Below are 25,723 nucleotides of genomic sequence, written 5' to 3'. Positions count from 1 at the left end.
ACAATTTAATAAATCAGAAACTGATGACATTGTGCTGTATTTTACTTCTTTATCTCTTTTTTTCAACCAAAAATGCTTTGCTCTGATTAGGGGGTACTTGAATTAAAAAAATGTTCACAGGGGGTACATCACTGAAAAAAGGTTGATAACCACTGGTTTAAACCTTTCTTTCTATTCAACGCTACGCGAAGCGGAAACACTTTACTTTGAAGGCTAAATCACCACGCTTCCTGTAAGACGCGGTCGTGTTTCCGCAAGCTTGACTGAAAGTGGTGTGAGCGGTGGGAAAAAAAGCGTGTCTCTCCTCCAAAGATGACTTGACGCTGCATGTGCGCTTCTCGGGATCCTGGAGGAGTCGTAAACATGAGGATTTATACTTATTTGTCTTAAACACTTTGATGAGTACAAAGGTATACAGTTTGTGTGCGTCAATACTCAAATAATTGTCACTGAAAAGAAGAAGTTTGACGTCGTTCTCGCACAGGTAAGCCAGTTTTTACGTTGTTAGTGTTGGTTGTTATTGAACGTAGTATTTCAAAATAAACACTTATAGTCTCCAGTAGCAGGTTGCAATATGAGGTCTTTTGTGTGTTGGATTTTTAAAAAAAAGGTGTGGAAAGATTAGTTAAGCAGAAAACCTGCTGAAATATGTTTTTTTTTTTTTTTAATGTGGGGAAGCATGTAAAGTGCGTTTACTGTTAAAACCCCATTTTCAGTTAGAGATGCTGGGGAGTTTTGTTTACACTTTCTGTGAGAGGACCCTGCTTGGTTTTTGGACAGTCGCTCAGACTTTAGTTTCGGGACCCGGTTTGAGTTAACCTACCACTGCATGGCACTAAACCCCTTTAGCAGAACTAAGCAGACCAAGGCCCGGGGGCCGCATGCTGGCCGTTGAGCTTTTCAATATGGCCCGCCGGACATTCCCAAATACCGTATTTCCTTGAATTTCCTGCCGGGGCGCTAATTAATTTAAAACCTCTTCTCACTCCTGCACTTACCAAAGGCATGCGGTAAAAGTAAGCATGCGCTAATTATTTTAAAAACCTCTTCTCACTCCGGCACTTACCAAAGATATGCAGTAAAAATTTGAGTCTGATGTAAGCTTGGACCTTAAATCCTACTGAAAAGCTGTTAATCTTCTTCCCTTTCTGCAATTGAAATCAGCCTCCTCCATTTTGAAAATGATGACAAGGGAAGTGTCACTCGTGACGTCACGAGTTTGACCAGGCGGTAATACTAAGCATGAGCTAATTATTTTGCGAAGCGAGCAGTAATTCAAGGCAGGCGCATACTATATGCCCCGCGGCAATTCAAGGAAATAAGGTAATTGTTTTAGATGTTTAAAATGTAAAGTGTAGCTGCCATTATGATGTGCAGTGATGTTTTCTAATGACCGGAAGTCTTCAACTATACTAAGTCTTTCAATGCTTGGAATCTGCATCATATACCAGTTACTATGGTCATCTAATTAGTTACTATGGTCACTATGAGATATGTCAGATTGGAGGTGGGGTTTTTTTCCCCACTGTTTGTTGCATTTTGGTTGCTTTTCAGTTGATTGTAAAATAAGTTGTCAATAGTCAGTGCTTTATCATTCATAGTTAATATTGTAAATCCCACATTCTTTATTTTCATGTAAATTCTGGGTGTCTCATTCAGTAAAAAAAAAAAAAATCAAATTCCATTCTGTTTTTTAAGGCTTTCTATTATAAACTTTTTAGCTTTCAATCATTATTGTGAGGTTTGTATTAGAGTTCTTAAAAATAGATATACCGGCACCCAGACACATTTTTTATATAAATCTGCCCCCCCCCCCGAGTAAAATAATTGCCCAGGCCTGCCCTTAAGGGTCTTTTCAACAGGGGTGTCCAAAATGCAGACGGGTTCTATTTCAGCCCACATGTTGGCACTTTTTTCTTGCAAAACTAAAATAATCCATTATTAATGAGGTATAGTAATAGATATTTTTACACATTATCTTTGTCACACGTACTGTAACAAAGATAAGAGCGGTATAGCTCGGTTGGTAGAGCAGCCGTGCCAGCAACTTGAGGGATGCAGGTTCGATTCCCGCTTCCGCCATCCTAGTCACTGCCGTTGTGTCCGTGGGCAAGACACTTTACCCACCTGCTCCCAGTGCCACCCACACTGGTATAAATGTAACTTAGATATTGGGTTTCACTATGTAAAGCGCTTTGAGTCACTAGAGAAAAGCGCTATATAAATATAATTCACAATTCACTTTGTCACACACACACACACTAGGTGCGGTGAAATTTGTCTTCTGCATTTGACCCATCCCTATGGTCACCCCCTGGAAGGTGAGGGGAGCAGTGAGCAGCAGCGTGCGCTGCGCTCGGGTATCATTTGGTGATTTAACCCCCAATTCCAAACCTTGATGCTGAGTGCCAACCAGGGAGGCCATGGGTCTCATTTTTTGTAGTTTTTGGTATGACTCGGCAGGGTTTTGACTCACGGCCTCCCACTCTCAGGTCAGACACTCTATGTGCATATAGCTTAGCATTAATTGACATTGGATTGGTTTTGGCATCAAAGTGATGTCTGGGCATTCAATTTTTCCTACTTTGTACTTATCTGGCTTGGCAAATTTCACCTTGCAAGCCTTCATTTGTGTGTTAGGCTCTCTGTGGTGCAATGCAGCAAACGTAACACATATGTCCATCCAACCATTTTCTACCGCTTGTCCATTTCGGGGTCGCGGGAGGTGCTGGAGCCTATCTCAGCTGCATTTGGGCGGTAGGCGGCGTACACCCTGAACAAGCCGCCACTTCATCACAGGACCAAAACAGATAGACATGTGCCTAATTTAAAACAATTACCCTTTGTGCGGCTCACTCTGCTGTGGAAAAGCTGCTTCTTATATTACTGGTAGTAAAAGCTACTTGGGTGTGCAATGAGCCCGGAGCTGTCGCTCTTTGTGAGAAAGACAACCACATTTCGTCTCCACTCAAGATGATCCCCTGCTGGCCCCACTATGGACTGGACTCTCACACTATTAAAAAGGTACACTTGACCAACGTTCCCTCTAATTTTTCATGTGTGTGAGCAAACGCACAAACTCCCTGAGCATTCAGTGGAGCACATGTGAGCAACATCAGACGTACACACTGTGGCCACACCAGCGTCACACCTTTCCCAAACCTGACATCATAACAATTTAAATTTTTTATTAAAATATTTTTCTGATATAAGGGATTTTGCCCTCTTACAATGACAATAACAAAAAACTATGTGCTAGTATTGTATGTCTGGCTGCGGGTCCTGCCTTTAAAAGAAATGTTTCCCCTTTCAGAGATTACATTTAGTTCCTGTAACTTTCTGTCCGTATAATACATCTTTTTATTAGCATTTATGAAATCTAGTGACAATATTTCATGTATAATATCTTTAGATTAACATTCTTAATTAATGGCAGTAATATAAGCACACATCTGATTGAGGAGTCAGAGTGTTACAACCTGGCATTTACACATTGTATGGCGTTAGGGTTGTCCGACTTTTTGTGTGGCCATAAATGCAACACTGGCTAAGTGCCATGAGTGCTTGTGTTGGAGCAGGTGAGAGAGCGAGCGGCTTCTGTTGAAACGACGGATGACAAAGTTGGTTTAAGCCCGGTTTGTATGGCAGAAAATTACCAGTTTTATGGATAAAAGTTTTTTTTACTCATGTTTTTGGTGTGGTTACAAACAGTTTTGCTCAATAAAGTAATTGATGGAATTCCTGTCCGTAAAATGTCTCGACAGACAATAATTGAACTGTGTTGACAAAGATTGTTTTATCATCGGGGCCACTCTTGTTGTCACTTATCACTCATAGAGTTGCATTGCAAAATCATACAGAATAAATTGTAACGTGTTTATTTTGTTTGAAGCTCAGATGGGATTTTCGATTTAGTGCGCGGCATTAATTTGCTGTGCGCAGAGGACGTGTGAGCAGTGCGCAATTGCGCAGGCGCGCACCTTACAGTGAACGTTGCACTTGACATCCATTGCACTGGTCTACGGTCCCCTCTAAGGTTTCTCATTGGATCCCATTGGGTGGAGTTTTTTCTTGCCCTGATGTGGAATCTGAGCCGAGGATGTCGTTGTGGCTTGTGCAGGCCTTTGAGACACATGTGATTAAGGACTATATAAATTAACTTTGATTAATTGATTGATTGATTTGCCTCCTGTCTAGTTTAACATGCAATGCTCTCATTGACCCAGAAAGCTGGAGCACTTTGGTTTATATTGTAGGACCAGTAAGATAGTTCAGATATCAGAGTACTTGGAACTACAGTAAATAATCTGCAGTAGAATTAGAACAATAGTATAAAGTAGGGAAGGAATTCATATGGCCCTATTCCTGGGTGGATCTAATGTGAGAGGAAGGGGGTTGGTGGGGTGTAGCGATGTAGCCTGTTGAAAATGATGGAAAGCGGCACTCTACACAGTGTTGTTGTACGGTATACCGGTACTGGTATAGTATCGTGGTACTAATGAATCAAAAACTGTACTATACTCTGTTTGAAAAGTACCGGTCCCCGGGCATGACGGCGCATCCTCACGTCATAACATTGCTGGTTATGTGAGCAGACAAGCATGTTCAGTAGTGTAAAATCACATAGTTTTTACTTTTACTTTTTACTTTATATTCTCTACTGCTCGCTAGTGTTACCATATGTGTTATTGTGCATTAATATGGGGAAACAACTACAAATGTGCGCAACATTCGTTAACTGTGTTACAAAAAAAGATCAATTAGAATAATACATAATGTTGGCTATAGAGAACATACAAACCCTTTATTAATTGAGTCGAAAATATTAAAACTTGATGATTTGATAAAATTGCAAACAGCTAAAATGATGTACAAAGCATATTATAACCTGCTACCAGAGAATGTACAACAATTCTTCTCAACTAAAGAAGAGAAATATAACCTTAGAGGAAAATCTAATTTAAAACATTTGTATGCACGTACAACACTTAAAACCTTTAGCATATCAGTATGTGGAATTAAATTATGGAATGGATTAAGTAAAGAAATTAAACATTGTACTGATATGATCCAGTTTAAGACGATGCTCAAATAAATAGTGCTCACAAAGTACAAAGAAGAAGAATTATGAGAAACACCATCCATCCATCCATCCATCTTCTTCCGCTTATCCGAGGTCGGGTCGCGGGGGCAACAGCCTAAGCAGGGAAGCCCAGACTTCCCTCTCCCCAGCCACTCCGTCTAGCTCTTCCCGGGGGATCCCGAGGCGTTCCCAGGCCAGCCGGGAGACATAGTCTTCCCAACGTGTCCTGGGTCTTCCCCATGGCCTCCTACCGGTTGGACGTGCCCTAAACACCTCCCTAGGGAGGCGTTCGGGTGGCATCCTGACCAGATGCCCGAACCATCTCATCTGGCTCGTCTCGATGTGGAGGAGCAGCGGCTTTACTTTGAGTTCCTCCCGGATGGCAGAGCTTCTCACCCTATCTCTAAGGGAGAGCCCCGCCACACGGCGGAGGAAACTCATTTCGTCCGCTTGTACCCGTGATCTTATCCTTTCGGTCATGACCCAAAGATCATGACCATAGGTGAGGATGGGAACGTAGATCGACCGGTAAATTGAGAGCTTTGCCTTCCAGCTCAGCTCCTTCTTCACCACAACGGATCGGTACAACGTCCGCATTACTGAAGACGCCGCACCGATCCGCCCGTCGATCTCACGATCCACTCTTCCCCCACTCGTGAACAAGACTCCTAGGTACTTGAACTCCTCCACTTGGGGCAGGGTCTCTTCCCCAACCCGGAGATGGCAATCCACCCTTTTCCGGGAGAGAACCATGGACTCGGATTTGGAGGTGCTGATTCTCATTCCGGCCGCTTCACACTCGGCTGCGAACCGATCCAGTGAGAGCTGAAGATCCCGGCCAGATGAAGCCAACAGGACCACATCGTCTGCAAAAAGCAGAGACTTAATCCCGCAGCCACCAAACCGGAACCCCTCAATGCCTTGACTGCGCCTAGAAATTCTGTCCATAAAAGTTATGAACAGAATCGGTGACAAAGGGCAACCTCGGCGGAGTCCAACCCTCACTGGAAACGTGTCCGACTTACTGCCAGCAATGCGGACCAAGCTCTGACACTGATCATACAGGGATCAGACTGCCACAATAAGACAGTCCGATACCCCATACTCTCTGAGCACTCCCCACAGGACTTCCCGAGGGACACGGTCGAATGCCTTCTCCAAGTCCACAAAACACATGTAAGCTGGTTGGGCAAACTCCCATGCACCCTCAAGAACCCTGCCGAGAGTATAGAGCTGGTCCACAGTTCCACGACCAGGACGAAAACCACACTGTTCCTCCTGGATCCGAGGTTCGACTATCCGGCGTAGCCTCCTCTCCAGTACACCTGAATAAACCTTACCGGGAAGGCTGAGGAGTGTGATCCCACGATAGTTGGAACACACCCTCCGGTCCCCCTTTCTTAAAGAGAGGGACTACCACCCCGGTCTGCCAATCCAGAGGTACCGCCCCGATGTCCACGCGACGCTGCAGAGTCTTGTCAACCAAGACATGAGAAACACTTTCAACCTTATTAAAAATAAGATATTCTTCATCTCAGTATGTTGGTAATGACTGAATTAATTAATTACATGTTACAGATCTGTTGTATTACTCATTCACGGATGTCATTTGGCTATTTTGCTGTAAGGAAAGTCAGTAGATGAATGTATACATTTGTGGGCGCTCTGACGTGGGAAAGGGGTAGGATTAAATAAGCTTTGCTTTTTCCTACTCCTTTTCGGACATGATGCGGTGTAAGGTGACATGAAACTGTGTGATGTATTGTGTTGTAAATGTGCTCATGTTCGAAAAAAAACTATGAAAAGAAAGAAAGAAAGAAAGAAAATATATATTAGAAACAGTATCATTAAACACCTGAGTGTTTTTGATAAAGCTGAGCATCAGTTTTGTGAGAATATTGATTGAATTGCAAACACTAACAGTAGTAGTGAGTGACAAGACACAATATGGATACGTTTATTTATTTTAAATATCCCAAGCAAGACTAAGAGCTAAAAATCATATTTTCAGTACATTACTGCTGTCCATGTGACATCACACTGGGAGGATCATATTGGTTATGACACATACTGTATCTTAGCAACAGACACCATCCTTCTGGCATGCTGCTCCATGAACAGATCAACCCTCATGGGCATGCGGTGTTAGGTTGTCTGTACAAGCTTCATCAACAATGAGAAAGAATGAGTTTTACCTAGAACAACATACTACCTCTTACTCAAATACAAAAGGATTTAGTCTTTTAGACACCTCGTCCGTTTTAGATTGTATGGCCTTGCATCACAGCTTTTTTTGTAATGTTGTTAACACAATTTTGTGTCCGTTATTCGCGCGCGACAGTGACCCATACCGGGGTCATGCTGCATGCCACATCTGTTTTCTGCTTTTCTCTGAGGGCATTTTGTACTAACAAAGCTTTCCGGGGGGAACAGATGGTATATTGTAATTGTGCTTTTCTTCTGTTTACATGTATTTATGAGATGCAGAGAAAATGTGTTAAAAATATGATGGTCACTCTATGTCCTTATATTAGTAACTTTCTCTATATCCCCACTGTGTTTATTTTCTGGAGTTATCTTAGATTTAGAGTATTATGGTTGCACTCGGACAGTGAGCTGAAACTGACTATTTGGGGTGGGTACCTTTTACAATTGAACCGATACGGTTCGACAAAACCCAAAACCAGTGATGTTGGCACGTTGTGTAATTCATAAATGGAAACAGAATACAATGACGTGCAAATTATTTTTAACTTATATTCAATTGAATAGACTAAGATATTAAATGTTCGAACTAAGAAACTTCATTTTTTTTGCAAATAATCATTGCCTTAAAATTTAATGGCAGCAACACACCGCAAAATAGTTGGCACAGGCATTTTCACCACTGCGTTATATGGCCTTTCCTTTTAACAACACTCAGTAAACGTTTGGGGAATGAGGAGACACATTTTTGAAGCTTTTCAGGTGGAATTCTTTCCCATTGTTGCTTGATGTACAGCTTAGTAGTAGTAGTAGTAAATTATATTTATATAACGCTTTTCTCTAGTGACTCAAAGCGCTTTACATAGTGAAACCCAATATCGAAGTTACATTTAAACCAGTGTGGGTGGCACTGGGAGCAGGTGGGTAAAGTGCCTTGCCCAAGGACACCATGGCAGTGACTAGGATGGCGGAAGCGGGAATCGAACCTGCAACCCTCAAGTTGCTGGCACGGCCACTCTACCAAACAAGCTATGCAGCTTAAGTTGTTCAACAGTCCGGGGTCTCTGTTGTGGTATTTTAGGCTTCATATTGCGCCACATATTTTCAATGGGAGACAGGTCTCGACTAAAGGCAGGCCAGTCTAGTACCCGCCCTCTTTTACAATGAAGCCACGCTGTTGTAACACGTGGCTTCGCATTTTCTTGCTGAAATAAGCAGCGGCGTCCATGATAACGTTGCTTGGATGGCAACATATGTTGCTCCAAAACCTGTGTGTACCTTTCAGCATTAATGGTGCCTTCAAATATGTGTAATCTACCCATGCCCTGGGCACTAATAATAATAATAATAATAATAATAATGGATTAGATTTATATCGCGCTTTTCTATTTTTATATACTCAAAGCGCTCGCAGAGAAGTGGGAACCCACCATTCATTCACACCTGGTGGTGGTAAGCTACATCTGTAGCCACAGCTGCCCTGGGGTAGACTGACGGAAGCGTGGCTGCCAGTTTGCGCCTACGGCCCCTCCGACCACCACCAATCATTCATTCATCATTCATTCACCGGTGTGAGCGGCACCGGGGGCAAAGGGTGAAGTGTCCTGCCCAAGGACACAAACCCATACCATCACAGATGCTGGCTTTTAAACTTTGGGCCTATAACAATTCAGATGGTATTTTTCTCTTTGGTCCGAAGGACAAGACATCCACAGTTTCCAAAAACAATTTGAAATGTGCACTCGTCAGACCACAGAACACTATTCCACTTTGCATCAGTCCATTTTAGATGAGCTCGGGCCCAGCGAAGCCGGCAGTGTTTCTGGGTGTTGTTGATAAATGGCTTTCGATTTGCATAGTACAGTTTTAACATGCACTTACAAATGTTGCGACAAACTCTAGTTACTGACAGTGGCTTTCCAAAGTGTTCCTGAGCACATGTGGTTATATCCTTTACACACTGATTTCGCTTTTTAATGCAGTACCGCCTGAGGGATCAAAGGTCCGTAATATCATCACTTACGTGCCGTGATTTTTCCAGATTTTCTGAACCTTTTGATTATATTATAGGCAGTGGATGGTAAAATCTCTAAATTATTTGCATAAGCTTGTTGAGAAATGTTGTTCTTAAACTGTTAAACAATTTGGTCAGACCTTTGTTCACAAAGTGGTGACCCTCGCCCCATCCTTGTTTGTGAATCACAGAGCATTTCATGGAAGCTGCTTTTGTACCAAATTATGGCAACCGCCTGTTCCCAATCATCATGTTCACCAGTTGGATGTTCCAAATAAGTGTTTGATGAGCATTCATCAACTTTCTAAGTCTTTTTTGCCACTTGTGCCAGCTTTTTTGAAAGACGTTGCAGGCATCAAATTCCAAATGAGCTAATATTTGCAAAAAAATATTTTCCATTTTGAACGTTAAATATTTTTTCTTTGCAGTCTATTCAATTGAATATAGGTTGAAAAGGATTTGCAAATCTTCGGATTCTGTTTTTATTCACGCTTTACACAACGTGCCAACTTCACTGGTTTTGGGTTTTGTAACTCCCTGTGCCTGGGAATCGATACCGGTGTGCAACGGTACCAATTTTTGTTACTTCTGTGTGTGTTCATGTGTTGATAGATATTTATTTGTTTAATAATAAAGACAAGTATTTAACATTCAACAGTGAGCTGATAATTATAACTGTGTTGTCCAGATTCTAAAGCTTGTTTTCTTACACTTCTGAGTCTCAATTAAAGTATTATATAGTAAGTTTTGCATGCAGTTGCAAATCCAAGATATGAGATGGCAGTAGTGTATAGGCTATGGTGTGTTGCTGAGTCAGGGAGTATTGTTTGCCATTAAGCTGGATCTAAGCTTTGGTTGTAGCCTAAAAAGTGTTAATACTATAAGTATTGTACTTATCACACACCAGCTGTTTAATTGTAACATGATTCTTAGTTGTCGTTTTCATCATCAAATTTGAAGGTGTTGAACTCGCCATGTGAAATCTCCAATGCCAATCAGTAACACCAAAGGTATGGCAATATTGCACCGTTTGCTTTCACGTTAATCTATACCCAATAGTACTAATGGCATTTAGTCATTGCCTACAAAAGTACCAAATTTGGCACCCATTCCTACTGACTATATGAGTGTATGTTTATATTTTAAGTAATAAATCAGTAAAGTAGAGATCAAGAATAGGTTTTCTACTGACCACTTTCTTTTTTTTGGTTTTACTACTAGACATGTAACATGTACATGTAAGTTCTTCACAATTAAGTATCTCAAACAGTGGTATTGTACAACAGATAATTGTTTTGTGTTCTAACATGCTGTTTATAGCAATGGAAAGGCTAATATATTGAGTTCATATGTTAAACTGAAATCACTGCAAATTACAGTGAGATTCTCTATCCCTAAGGGACTTGGAAACTGCCTTGTTCATTTGGATGGACTCCAATCTAAATGAACCAAGCTAAAGAGCTCACTGCCTCTGCCCATTGGCAACTCAAAACAAAATCCAGGCCCTTCACGTTGGTACAGGTTTAATTACTGCAACTCGTATTCTTTGTACTTGTTGGCCATGCTTGGTAATTAAGTGCATCCAATGTTTTGAAAATTAATTAATGTTGGATTCATTATGCTCATTATAAAACCTGAAGGAGCCACAGGCACCGATTATGGGGGTTCACTCCATATTGTCCCTCAAATAACTCAAAGTCACAACTCAATGACAGTGGGGGAAATATGAATTTGATCCTCTGAAGTTTTATTACCCGCTTTTAAAGACTTGAACAGCCTGTATTTTTGTGGGGGTTTATTTAATTAAGAGAGACAGAATATTAACAAGAATATGATGATGGTTATAAATGTGTATTGCTGTGATCCTCTACCAACCAGCAATAAACCGGACCCACACCGCTTGGGTAAGTCTCCAATAAGCACAAAAACAATCCTGTGTCTTCTGTAAGAAGATTTTCGAGAAAAAGACCACTACCACTGTTGGCGCACTAATTAGAGAATAAAAGAAAAACATCAGAACACTCATTTGCTGTCATTCGGAATATGCCAGATTTTCCTTTGTGAAATACTGTGCAGTTGTTTTTTTTTAATGGAGAGGGATATGCCTGAAATTACACAGGAGACGCTTGTTCATGATCTCAAGGTGGCTGGGACCACAGGGACCAAGAAATCCATTGTCAAAACACACAATAGATTGAAATACTTCAGTGCTCGCAAGGTTTACATCACTGTATATGAACGAAACTCGTTCATAACTTGAGGACCACCTTTATGCCACAGATGAATATTGCACAATAAAAAGATACTTTTAGGACCATTTTCATTTAAATACAATTGACGTCATCCAGCCAGGATCTTCAGCTCTCCCTGGATTGGTTTGCAGCCAAGTGTGAAGCGACTGGGATGAGAATCAACACCTCCAAGTCCCAGTCCATGGTTCTCGCCCGGAAAAGGGTGGAGAGCCATCTCCGGGTTGGGCTAGAGATCTTGCTCCAAGTGCCTCGGAGTCTTGTTCACGAGTGGGGGAAGAGTGAATTGTAAGATCGACAGGCGGATCGGTGTGGCGTCTTCAGTAATGCGGACACTTTATCGATCCGTTGTGGTGAAGGAACTGAGCTGGAAGGCAAAGCTCTCAATTTATCGGTCGATCTTTGCTCCCATCCTCACTAATGGTCATGAGCTTTGGGTTATGACCGAAAGGACAAGATCACGGGTACAAGTGGCCAAAATTATTTTCCTCTGCGTGTGGCGGGGCCCTCCCTTAGCAATAGGGTGAGAATCTCTGTCATCTGGGAGGCGCTCAAAGTAAAGCTGCTGCTCCTCCATATCAAGAGGAACCAGATGAGGTGGTTCGGGTATCTGGTCAGGATGACACCCGAATGCCTCCATAGGAAACTGTTTAGGGCATGTCCGAACGGTAGGATGCCACAGGGAAGACCCAGGGCACATTAGGAAGACAATGTCTCCCGGCTGGCCCCGGGAGGAGCTGGACGAAGTGGCTGGAGAGAGGGAAGTCTGGGCTTCTCTTCTTAGGCTGCTGCCCCCATGACCCGACCTCAGATAAGAGGAGGAAAATGGATGGATGCATGGACACTTGTAGACAAGATATACAGTATAAATAGTGGGTCTCTGCTCCATTTCTACTTCAGTTTGGGGTTCCTTAACCTGGCCTGGCCTGACGACCCCGGCTTCAGATGGTTCATGGATATTCCAGCATGAGAATGACCCAAAACATGCATCCAAGTCCACAAGGGATTGCCTCAGGAAGTAGCAGATAAAGATCCTGGAGTGGCAAAGTCATTCTGAGTCCAGACCTTAATCCTATAGAAAATCTGAGGAGAGAGCTAAAACTTTGAGTTGCTAAGCGACACCCTCAATACCTTCAGGATTCAGAGAGAATCTGTAAAAACAACTCTGCCGAAATCTCTCCTGAGCTGTGCGTCACATTGGTGAACAAGGCCAAAAAATGTGTGACCACTGCCAACAAAAGTTTGCTTTAAACGGGTCATGTTGTGATTTTTTTTGTCTACATTCAAAACATTTCCTTGTGGTTTACATAACATATAACGGTGGTTGTTTGGTAAAAATGCTGCATTAATTATGTTTTACAGACCATCTTCAAGTCGTTTTCCGACCATTTCTTCCGTTTTGTGGGCGGTCTCATTTAGGTGCCTCCACTTAGACTGTGTCTTCTTCCCGTGAGCCATGTTGTAGTTTTTACCACTTCCATAGTGGGTCTACTGAGAGATATAAGCTAGTACTATGGGCTACTTTTGTTAAAAATAGCAACAGGGGATAATTTTAGCATGCATGTGCATGTATGAGCCATTCTGCCCCACAACAAGAGGATAGAGAAAATAAAGGAACTTCTTTACTACAACCGGATAAAAATGGCAAACTCGCGCATAGCTCTATATCAGTGGTTCTTAACCTTGTTGGAGGTACCGAACCCCATTAGTTTCATATGCGCATTCACCGAACCCTTTTAGTGAAATAAATAAATTAAATTCAAGCCAAAGTTATATGTTTTTGGTAACACTTTAGTTTAGAGAACATATTCTAAGTAACAAAGACTTAATTTAGAGGTTTTTGGACACTTGGGAAACATATTCTAAGTAACAAGGACTTAATTTGGAATTATTTGGTTAGGGTTAGGGTTAGAGGGTTAGGGTTATAATGAGCTGCGATGTGGTGGCGACTTGTCCAGGGTGTACACCGCCTTCCGCCCGATTGTAGCTGAGATAGGCACCACCGCCCCCCGAGACCCCAAAGGGAATAAGCGGTAGAAAATGGATGGATGGATGGGTTATAATGAGGCCACGCCAAATAAGGCATTAATAAGTACTTAATAATGACTAGTTAAGAGCCAATATGTTACTAATTTGCATGTTAATAAGCAACTAATTAATAGTAAATATTTCCCCCATACTAAAGTGTTACCATTTTTTTTACTGGTGCACAAAATGAACCGTGCATGAACGTCACCTTGTTCAAAGAACAAAACCGACACTAAACTCACACTAGACTGCATAAACTCACAACAAATTACACACCTGCAAATCAGTGTGTGACTTCTGCTGTTGCTGTATACGTAATACGCCGATAGGGAGAAGTTTTTATTGAGACGATGAGTCGGGTATGTTTTGACCTCTGCCGAATCCCTGAGGCCGACTCACCGAACCCGTAGGGTTCGATTGAACCCAGGTTAAGAACCGCTGCTCTATATGGAGATATCTGCTGATGTAACTAAGAAATAAACGCCTCTAAAGTCTGAAATTCCAAACAGCTCGTTTGGAGCAAATTTGCAAGAAGGCAAGATTATTTTATAAATATATCTGCGATGCCTCCATGGTTCGATTTAAACTTTTGGAGACTTATGGGAACTCCAAATAAACAAAAACAGGTACCAAGAAGTAAGAAAAGTTGGTTTTGCATAATAGGGCCCCTTTAATAAGTACCCAGTCATGTTTTTCCTGGAGATTAAATACTTATTCCACTCATAACCCCTGTTGTGCCCTTAATACCGCCCCCAAACACCGCAAAAACTATTTTATTTATTTTTACTAATTCTATTTATTCATTCATATTAATGTTATTTATTACTATCTGTGTATGTTATCAATCAATCAATCAATCAATGTTTACTTATATAGCCCTAAATCACTAGTGTCTCAAAGGGCTGCACAAACCACCACGACATCCTCTGTAGGCCCACATAAGGGCAAGGAAAACTCACACCCAGTGGGACATCGGTGACAATAATGACCCAGTGGGACGTCGGTGACAATGATGACTATGAGAACCTTAGAGAGGAGGAAAGCAATGGATGTCGAGCGGGTCTAACATGATACTGTGAAAGTTCAATCCACAACACAGTCGCGAGAGTCCAGTCCAAAGCGGATCCAACACAGCAGGGAGAGTCCCGTTCACAGCGGAGCCAGCAGGAAACCATCCCAAGCGGAGGCGGATCAGCAGCGCAGAGATGTCCCCAGCCGATACACAGGCAAGCAGTACATGGCCACCGGTTCGGACCGGACCCCCTCCACAAGGGAGAGTGGGACATAGAAGAAAAAGAAAAGAAACGGCAGATCAACTGGTCTAAAAAGGGAGTCTATTTAAAGGCTAGAGTATACAAATGAGTTTTAAGGTGAGACTTAAATGCTTCTACTGTGGTGGCATCTCGAACTGTTACCGGGAGGGCATTCCAGAGTACTGGAGCCCGAACGGAAAACGCTCTATAGCCCGCAGACTTTTTTTGGGCTTTGGGAATCACTAACAAGCCAGAGTCCTTTGAACGCAGATTTCTTGCCGGGACATATGGTACAATACAATCGGCAAGATAGGATGGAGCTAGACCGTGTAGTATTTTATACGTAAGTAGTAAAACCTTAAAGTCACATCTTAAGTGCACAGGAAGCCAGTGCAGGTGAGCCAGTACAGGCGTAATGTGATCAAACTTTCTTGTTCTTGTCAAAAGTCTAGCAGCCGCATTTTGTACCAACTGTAATCTTTTAATGCTAGACATGGGGAGACCCGAAAATAATACGTTACAGTAGTCGAGGCGAGACGTAACAAACGCATGGATAATGATCTCAGCGTCTTTAGTGGACAAAATGGAGCGAATTTTAGCGATATTACGGCGATGAAAGAAGGCCGTTTTAGTAACGCTTTTAATGTGTGCCTCAAAGGAGAGAGTTGGGTCGAAGATAATACCCAGATTCTTTACCGTGTCGCCTTGTTTAATTATTTGGTTGACAAATGTTAGAGTTGTATTATTAAATAGAGTTCGTTATACATCTGTTGCTTTGTCCTTGTACTTGTCACTTACACTGAGTATTAGAAACGTCATTTGTTCAATGTATAGTGTGTTAAACGTGGAGAATGACAATGATGATAAACTTTAAAACTCAATTAAAAAAAAATAATTTCTAGAGGGGTTTTTATGTGATAAAAACAGTCTCTGTTTTAATAAACCTTTAAAAAATGATATTCATATATTTGTAGGGAAGTAAACTTCTAGGGATCAAACAATTCCCTACTATGCATGATTGATTGATTGATACTATGCATGTAATTTATGTACCATTATCCCATGCATAAACCACAAGCATCAAAGAACATCTAATGCCCTAACCAGATCATAAACTTTGATTAGTTCATTGCAGTTGTTGTAAAATGTCTTCATTTGTATTGTTTTTAATCTACAGGGGGAATTTTAGTGACATCTAAAGATGGCCTACACTCTGAGCTCATCCACCGAGGACCAGATACGAGGTGTGGGACCGAAGCACTGTGTCACACGGGTGGAGCTTTCTGTCACTGCCGCCAGTCTTCTAGACCGCGACGTTGCCTCCAAGTCAGATCCTTTCTGTGTTCTCTTCCATGAAGTGGATGGAAACTGGGCTGAGGTAAGATAGGGGATGACAGAAATGGGGGAAACAATAAGGGGATCCACAGCATTGTATGGAAAATCTTTTGCAGAGGTCTTACATAAAATCATTGTATTATGAACAAACACATGCATACAGTAAACAACCACCTTATATGTGAGTGTTTTTCATCTTTCATTTTCATAAAAAACAAATGTTCACTGCAGAAGACGCTGCTGGCTCTCAAGAGGATGTTTGAAACTGGGCTTGGGGGCCAGAAGGCCTCTGTCACATCCTTAATAGATGTTTTAGTTCTGTGCATTACTGTGGCCTTATACTTTCTTGCTTTTTCCAGGCCGTTATTTTTCTATACTACCTCATCAAGTAACAATAAGAATAATCCATACTTAGATATAGAAACATTGTTTCACCACATAAAGGGGAACCACACGTTTGGGGGCAATTTTGCCTATCATTCTCAATCATTATGAGAGACATGAATACGAAAGTGTTTTTTTTTTTATTTTGCATTCTAACATGTAAACATAATTCTAGGTAGCTAGCAATGCACCTAATGAGAGCAATCAACTCCACCTCTCAATCACTATAAAAATGCATTCAAAACCATCAACAATACTTAATTTAAGTGCCGTACCCTGAAGTAGTGACTTTTTTATTGTAAGAGCGAACACTGAGGAACATGTTTTCTAGCGTACTCACACAACAGCGATAGAACACCAATCTGTACTGACTGAAAAACATGAACAATCATATTACAGTATTTGTAAAGTATTAGCCCACATTTCATGTTATGTTTGTACACAGCTACCCAGACAGTGTAGAGTATGTACTGTAGTTGTAATAACACGTATGACGTATTATGTGTATCATGATCGATATTATAGTGACTCACTTGATGGATAGTTGTTTGTTTGGTCGAGCTGACCGGGGACGTTTCCAGTTGATTTTGGGAAAGCAATCAATTTATGCTGCAATGAGGTAGCGACTTGTCCAGGGTGTACCCCGCCTACCGCCCAAATGCAGCTGAGATAGGCTCCAGCACTCCAGCGGTAGGAAATGGATGGATGGGCAATCCATTTATGTTAAAAAGCTTGGTTCCAATCTCCACATTTGCAGCGTCAAAGTCTGCTCCAACGTACCAGCCTCTTCGTGTTCGCTTCCATAACCAGCAGTCCATCCTCCGTATATTCAACTTCAAAAAGATTAGATTGTGAATCCTCTTTGTCCAAAAACAGTCATTTTAGTTGTCTGTTACCAAGTCTGCCATGATTAAAACACACTCGCGTTGGTTTCCGGAAGTAGGAACACACTTTTGTTGCCGGAAGTCAGAAGTGTGCTGCTATGGAAATGAAAATGAGGAAATAGTTTCAGTGATGCATAAAATGACCAAAATACGGTAAATATCGTACATATTACATATTGTTATGAATGTGCCTGTTACTACTTTAAATATGTATATATTTGCAGCATGTACATAAAACGTTGATGAAGGGTTGTGAAGTTGTTTAGAGGGATTTGAAGGCTACAACTGTGACTCCCATCTTGCAAGCGTTTTTTTAATCATCTGTGTTCATGTCTCTCATAATAATTGTCAATGATAGGCAAAAAGCCAAGAGAGGTGCAGTTCCCCTTTAAAACTGTGTAAAAAATCAATTGTTTGAATTAAACCAGATTTTTAAGATGATGTTACCTCAGTCTTATCAATCCTAAATATTTTTTCTGATATGAAGACACTAAAACCAAGTTTCCCAGTGGGAAAAAAAACAACATGACAACAAGTATCTAACTTGCAGAAAATCAAAATCTCTAATGGCAGACTGAACGTTAAAACGATAAAGCTCGTTCAGTCATCAAGTTTATTTGGGGCTGGGGAAAAATATATATTTTAAACAGTACAATTACAAAAGCAACTACCGGTAAATACTTACTCAAGAATTAACCTTCAAATCATTATGCTAAATTAAATTGTTAAAGGGGACCTATAGTGACTCTGATATACATTTAACACACGTTCTTGTGGTCTACATATTATGTCTTGGATATGCTTTGGTGTAAATTTAGCACAAATTTTACCCCACTGTCACATTTACAACCCGTTTTCTGGGTTTGTCTGAAAACTGTGTATGAAGGCGTTTCCTTTAAATTTAAATTAAAACCTTCCACGCCCCACACCCCTTAAATTATTCAATGTACAGTATATTTTGAATATATGAACGGTTAGATATATATATTGAAGACGAAAATACCTTTTATTTTTTTAGATACTGTTGAAAAGAAACTTCATAAACATTATATATATATATTCCCTGGCCACATTATTACGAACACCTGCACACTCTCGAATACAGAGGAGCAAAAAAAAAAGACAGCATTTATCTCACCATAGTTGCACGTCTGTGTTATTGTGCATATGCCACAACTGGAATAACATAATACGTCACCCTACCTTTTCTTGTGTTTCCTCAAACCATGTTGTGATGTTGCAATGGCGCCATCTTTTAGTCATCAGAGTTTAACGGTAAACCCAACTTTCTACTTACTAGTCCATGCTGAAAAAATAATCACACTGAAGTATTTATTTTATAGATATCAGAACAGGTGGGATAGCATAAAAGGAGAAGGAATAGCAAAAGAGGCTCCAGCCAATAGCCAAGAGGGCGTAGCAGAGAGATGGGGTCTTTTCCAGGAAATCTCCTTCTTTGTTCTTCTTTCCCGGTGTCTTCCCAGTGCTGTTTTTTTTTTTTACCAGAGTTTGCTCTCAATGAAAAATAGATCTTCACAAGTACTGCTGCTACTGCACAGATCAGGACCGCTCGATTCAAGCGTCACAAACGCTCAATTGGGTGGGCTTGTGGAAGCAGGGCTACTGGAGAAGTGTGTCGCCCACTGACTAGCGCTTCAGGTTCGAGTCCCATCTATGCTTTAAATTATTATTTTTGTTAGTGATTTAAGGTGTAGCTATTATGCAAAATCAACTTTTCTAACCAATTGGTACCTGTTTTTGTGTATATATAAAACAAGCCGTTTGGAATTCGCCCAATTTCTGGCATTTTTCCCATTAGTAACGTCTGTGGATATCTCCATATATGGTAAAGTTTTTTCCCCAAAGAACTTTGCACAAGTCCATCATTGTAGTCCAACGTTGTAATTATTAAGTTTCTTCTTTTTCTCTATCCCCTATGAGTTGGAAAATTGTGTTAGATGTAAATATAAACAGAATACATCCATCCATCCATCCATTCATCCATTTCTACCGCTTATTCCCTTTGGGGTCATTGGGGGCGCTGGCGCCTATCTCAGCTACAATCGGGCGGAAGGCGGTTTACACCCTGGACAAGTCGCCACCTCATCGCAGGGCCAGCACAGAGAGACAGACAACATTCACACTCACATTCACACACTAGGGCCAATTTAGTGTTGCCTATCAACCTATCCCCAGGTGCATGTCTTTGGAAGTGGGAGGGAGCCGGAGTACCCGGAGGGAACCCACGCATTCACGGGGAGAACATGCAAACTCCACACAGAAAGATCCCGAGCCTGGGATTGAACCCAGGACTGCAGGACCTTCATATTGTGAGGCAGACGCACTAACCCCTGTGCCACCGTAAACGGAATACATCCATCCATCCATCCATTTTCTACCGCTTATTCCCTTTTGGGGTCACGGGGGGCGCTGGCGCCTATCTCAGCTACAATCGGGCGGAAGGCGGGGTACACCCTGGACAAGTCGCCACCTCATCGCAGGGCCAACACAGATAGACGGACAACATTCACACTCACATTCACACACTAGAGCCAATTTAGTGTTGCCTATCAACCTATCCCCAGGTGCATGTCTTTGGAAGTGGGAGGAAGCCGGAGTACCCGGTGGGAACCCACGCATTCACGGGGAGAACATGCAAACTCCACACAGAAAGATCCCGAGCCTGGGATTGAACCCAGGACTGCAGGACCTTCATATTGTGAGGCAGACGCACTAACCCCTGTGCCACCGTAAACGGAATACAATGATTTGCAAATCATTTTCAACCCATATTCAATCAATCAATCAATCAATGTTTACTTATATAGCCCTAAATCACTAGTGTCTCAAAGGGCTGCACAAACCACTACGACATCCTCGGTAGGCCCACATAAGGGCAAGGAAAACTCACACCCAGTGGGACATCGGTGACAATAATGACCCAGTGGGACGTCGGTGACAATAATGACTATGAGAACCTTAGAGAGGAGGAAAGCAATGGATGTCGAGCGGGTCTAACATGATACTGTGAAAGTTCAATCCACAATGGATTCAATTGAATGCACTACAAAGACAAGATATTTGATGTTCAAACTCATAAACTTTATTTTTTTTTTTGCAAATAAAAATGTACTTTGAATTTCATGGCTGCGACACGTGCCAAAGTAGTTGGGAAAGGGCATGTTCACCACTGTGTTACATCACCTTTTCTTTTAACAACTCTCATTAAACATTTGGGAACCGAGGAAACTAATTGTTGAAGCTTTGAAAGTGAAATTCTTTCCCATTCTTGTTTTATGTAGAGCTTCAGTCGTTCAAAAGTCCGGGGTCTCCGCTGTCGTATTTTTCGCTTCATAATGCGCCACACATTTTCGATGAGAGACAGGTCTGGACTGCAGGCGGACCAGGAAAGTACCCGCACTCCTTTTTTACGAAGCCGCGCTGTTGTAACACGTGCTGAATGTGGCTTGGCATTGTCTAGCTGATATAGGCAAGGGCGTCCATTAATAATACGGCAGTTAGATGGCAGCATATGTTGTTCCAAAAGCTGTATGTACCTTTCAGCATTAATGGTGCCTTCACAGGTGTGTAAGTTACCCATGCCTTGGGCACCAATGCACCCCCATACCATCACAGATGCTGGCTTTTGAACTTTGCGTCGATAACAGTCTGGATGGTTCGATTCACCTTGGGTCCGGATGACACGATGTCGAATATTTCCAAAAACAATTCGAAATGTGGACTCGTCAGACCACAGAACACTTTTCCACTTTGCATCTGTCCATCTTGGGCCCAGAGAAACTGGCGGCGTTTCTGGATGTTGTTGATAAATGGCTTTCGCTTTGCATAGTAGAGCTTTAACTTCCAGTTACAGATGTAGTGACAAACTTTATTTAGTGACAGTGGTTTTCTGAAGTGTCCCTGAGCCCATGTGGTCATATCCTTTAGAGATTGATGTCGGTTTTTGATACAGTGCCGTCTGAGGGATTGAAGGTCATGGTGAATCAATGCTGGTTTCTCACCATGCCGCTTACGTGGAGTGATTTCTCCAGATTCTCTGAACCTTTTGATATTATGGACTGTAGATGTTTAAACCCCTAAATTTCTTGCTATTGCACTTTGAGAAACGTTGTTCTTAAACTGTTTGACAATTTGCTCACTCAGTTGTGGACAAAGGGGTGTACCTCGCCCCATCCTTTCTTGTGAAAGACTGAGCATTTTTTGGGAAGCTGTTTTTATACCCAATCATGGCACCCACCTGTTCCCAATTAGCGTGCACACCTGTGGGATGGTCCAAATAAGTGTTTGATGAGCATTCCTCAACTTTATCAGTATTTATTGCCACTTTTCCCAACTTCTTGGTCACGTGTTGCTAGCATCAGATTCTAAAGTGAATGATTATTTGCAACAACAAACATTTTTTATCAGTTTGAACATCAAATAAATAAATAAATGATAAATGGGTTGTACTTGTATAGCGCTTTTCTACCTTCAAGGTACTCAAAGCGCTTTGACACTACTTCCACATTTACCCATTCACACACACATTTACACCCTGATGGAGGGAGCTGCCATGCAAGGCGCTGACCAGCACCCATCAGGAGCAAGCGTGAAGTGTCTTGCTTAGGACACAACGGACGTGACGAGGTTGGTACTAGGTGGGGATTGAACCAGGGACCCCCGGGTTGTGCACAGCGTTGTCTTTGTAGCATATTCAACTGAATATGGGTTGAAGAGGATTTGCAAATCGTTGTATTCCGTTTATATTTACATCTAACACAATTTCCCAACTCATATATGGAAACGGGGTTTGGAATACAAAAATTGTGCATAGTTCGAATTTATATCTGTCACTAGACTCTATATGAAGACGCTAAAAACTACTACATGGCTGACTGGGAGAAGATGCAGCCAAAGGGGAGGCCCATTATAAAACAGCCCACAAAACGGCACATCCTGAAGAGATGGTTAGAAAGTGTCTTGAAGATGGTCCGTAAAACATAATCTATGCAAAGAAATTTGACCAAAAAACCACCATTACATGTTATGTAGACCACAAGGAAGTGTTTTAAATCTAGAAAAAAAAAATCATAATATGAAAATAAAAATACCTTATTTTTTACCAGTTTTCCTGGAAAATGTACCATATGTTAAATGCAAAGGTTGACAGGTATGAGCCTGGCAAAGAGCATGTACTAAAAGTAACCACATTAGTATTTCCCCAACAGTCTGGCATCACAAATGGCCTACTGTTTAAAAAAGACACAGCAAACAAAACACAGCCTTCACAGGCATCTAAAACAGAGTTCAAGGTCACGCTCAAATGCATGAACCTTATGATTTGAAGCTTTTGTATTGTTTAACACAAGTATCAAACATTTGCAAGTCAGAAATGCTTTAAGTTGAGCATTAAAGGCCTACTGAAACCCACTACTGCCGACCACGCAGTCTGTTAGTTTATATATCAATGATGAAATATTAACATTGCAACACATGCCAATACAGCCGGTTTAGTTTACTAAATTGCAATTTTAAATTTCCCGCGAAGTAGCTTGTTGAAAATGAATAATGACGCGTGCACGTGACGTCACCGGTTGTAGCGGACATGTTCTTCCAGCACCGCTCACGGCTAAAAGTCGTCTCTTTTCATTGCATAATTACACAGCATTCTGGATATCTGTGTTCCTGAATATTTTGCAATTTGTTCAATTAATTAACGGAGAAGTCAAAGAAGAAAGATGTAGATGGGAAGCGGTGTATTGCAGCTGCCTTTAGCAACACAAACAGGCAATATTTCCTTGTTTACATTCCCGAAGGTGAAGCTTTACACCTGTCAACCGGCAGGTTTCGGTGAGAACATTGTGGTAATAAGATGGTTCTTACCGTAGATATGAGCGGAGCTTGCGTCCTCCTGCAGCTGCGGACTCTCTTACCTCCTCCGACCGGAGACACTGGCGGTCACCACACCCGTGGCCACACCCCTCTGACTTTCAGGTACCATATAATCTCACTAAAACAGGAGTAACACAATAAGCAGATAAGGGTTTTCCAGAATTATCCTAGTAAATGTGTCTAATAACATCTGAATCGCTCCCACTGCCCTCGCTTTTTTTTTTTTTTTCTAATCTTTCACTCTCACTATCCTCATCCATGAATATTTCATCTTCGCTCAAATTAATGGGGAAATCGTCGCTTTCTCGGTCCGAATCGCTCTCGGTGCTGGTGGCTATGATTGTAAACAATGTGAGGATGTGAGGTGCTCCACAACTTGTCACGTCACGCGCACATCGTCCGCTACTTCCGGTACAGGCAAGGCTTTTTTATTAGTGACCAAAAGTTGCGAACTTTATCGTCGATGTTCTCTACTAAATCCTTTCAGCAAAAATAAGGCAATATCGCGAAATGATCGAGTATGACACATAGAATGGACCTGCTATCCCCGTTTAAATAAGAAAATCTCATTTCAGTGGGCCTTTGAAAATATATATGTATGTTATAAAATATAAAGTATATTTGTATTATTATTGTGATATTACGTATACCCAAAAAGCCTCACCACAAAACAAATTCTCATGGGGGCACCTTGCACTGGAGCCCTGTAAAACGTGCATCTCACTTCTTTTGTTGGGCACTTGGATACAAACTGTTAATATTTAATCATGACATTTTCAAACACTATTACAAACCATCTGAAATCTGGTTTCATTCCTAAATTCTACTGTACTGTGGTGTCTATTATACCTAAAAGTGTGCAAGTCCAACTCTCAGCACATGTAAACCGAGAGAAGAAAAAAAGTCTAATTACATGCAATCAAACTGGGGCTGCAGCTTGGGTGCTTGTGTGTAGGCGATACCTTTAGTAGTAGCTAGCTTGAGGTCAGCGGGACATGGGGCTGTGGTGTGAAATTGCCACTGGTTACTACGGTAACCAATAGGCAAACGTAATAAGCTTAGTGCTGCTGGATTGTAGGCCAAACCTTTTTTGGGGCGGATGTTACTCACAGATTTACTGGTTTAGCATACTCAGTATTTTTCACATTTTCTAATCCCCCCAGTTAAACATTTCTAAGATTGTTTTTCTTCATGTTTCCTCCCTTTTTATGTCTTCATCTATATTTGTGCTGTGAGATGGAGGTGTGAGACACTGGTGATAGAGAGAAAGGGGGAGGGCATGAGAGCCTAAAAGTGAGAAACCTGAGAAGCTGAAGTAAAGCCGAAACTAAAGGATGAGAGGATTATACATTAATAGGCAAAAGATGGAAGATCAAGCTAACAAGGGAAACATTGAATGATTGGACGGAGGCAGCAACATATAACAGAGTATAGTGTTTGTTTTTAGGGCTTTGACAAACATAACTGCCCTACAGAAAAGTATATTTCTGCTGCTGAAATCATACAGTCCTGTTGAATGAACAAATGATACATTGAAAAATAATATATTTTTTCTACTGGTACAATAATGTATAGATACATCATACAGAGAGGATTGCAGTTTCTCTTCCTCACTGTGAAGAGGTGGGGGCGGTGTTCTGGTTGTTGTTGTCATCTTCCTATGGTAGGGCACAGCTACTGTGGCCGAGATCATAGTTTTTTTTTTAAAATCCTTTTCATCCATCCATCCATTTTCTACCGTTTATTCCCTTTTGGGGTCGCGGGGGGCGCTGGCGCCTATCTCAGCTACAATCGGGCGGAAGGCGGGGTACACCCTGGACAAGTCGCCCCCTCATCGCAGGGCCAACACAGATAGACAGACAACATTCACACTCACATTCACACACTAGGGCCAATTTAGTGTTGCCAATCAACCTATCCCCAGGTGCATGTCTTTGGAAGTGGGAGGAAGCCGGAGTACCCGGAGGGAACCCACGCATTCACGGGGAGAACATGCAAACTCCACACAGAAAGATCCCGAGCCTGGATTTGAACCCAGGACTGCAGGACCTTCGTATTGTGAGGCAGACACACTAACCCCTCTGCCACCGTGAAGCCCTAAAATCCTTTTTAGAATCTTAAAAAAGATAACATTTTTGTCCCTCATAATAATTATGGGGCTTCACGGTGGAAGAGGGGTTAGTGCGTCTGCCTCACAATACGAAGGTCCTACAGTCCTGGGTTCAAATCCAGCCTCGGGATCTTCCTGTGTGGAGTTTGCATGTTCTCCCCGTGAATGCGTGGGTTCCCTCCGGGTACTCCGGCTTCCTCCCACTTCCAAAGACATGCACCTGGGGATAGGTTGATTGGCAACACTAAATTGGCCCTAGTGTGTGAATGTGAGTGTGAATGTAGTC

General features: G+C 41.8%; 1 protein-coding gene across 1 annotated transcript in view; it reads left to right on the top strand.

Annotated features, from left to right (window-relative positions):
- Nucleotides 1–278: 278 nt before the first annotated feature.
- The window catches only part of cpne2 (copine II), an 81,278-nt gene continuing 55,833 nt past the window's right edge, over nucleotides 279–25,723 (top strand). Inside the window, exons 1-2 of the mRNA XM_061917434.1 lie at nucleotides 279–484; nucleotides 16,010–16,210. Coding sequence (XP_061773418.1) covers nucleotides 16,034–16,210 — 177 coding nt within the window. The 5' untranslated portion in view covers nucleotides 279–484; nucleotides 16,010–16,033. The remainder of the gene's footprint in view (nucleotides 485–16,009; nucleotides 16,211–25,723) is intronic.

This window comes from Nerophis ophidion, linkage group LG12 (genome assembly GCF_033978795.1).
Source record: "Nerophis ophidion isolate RoL-2023_Sa linkage group LG12, RoL_Noph_v1.0, whole genome shotgun sequence".
Taxonomy (NCBI): domain Eukaryota; kingdom Metazoa; phylum Chordata; class Actinopteri; order Syngnathiformes; family Syngnathidae; genus Nerophis; species Nerophis ophidion.
The sequence above is the reverse complement of the archived record's forward strand: the minus strand, read 5'-3'. Positions and strand labels throughout refer to the sequence as shown.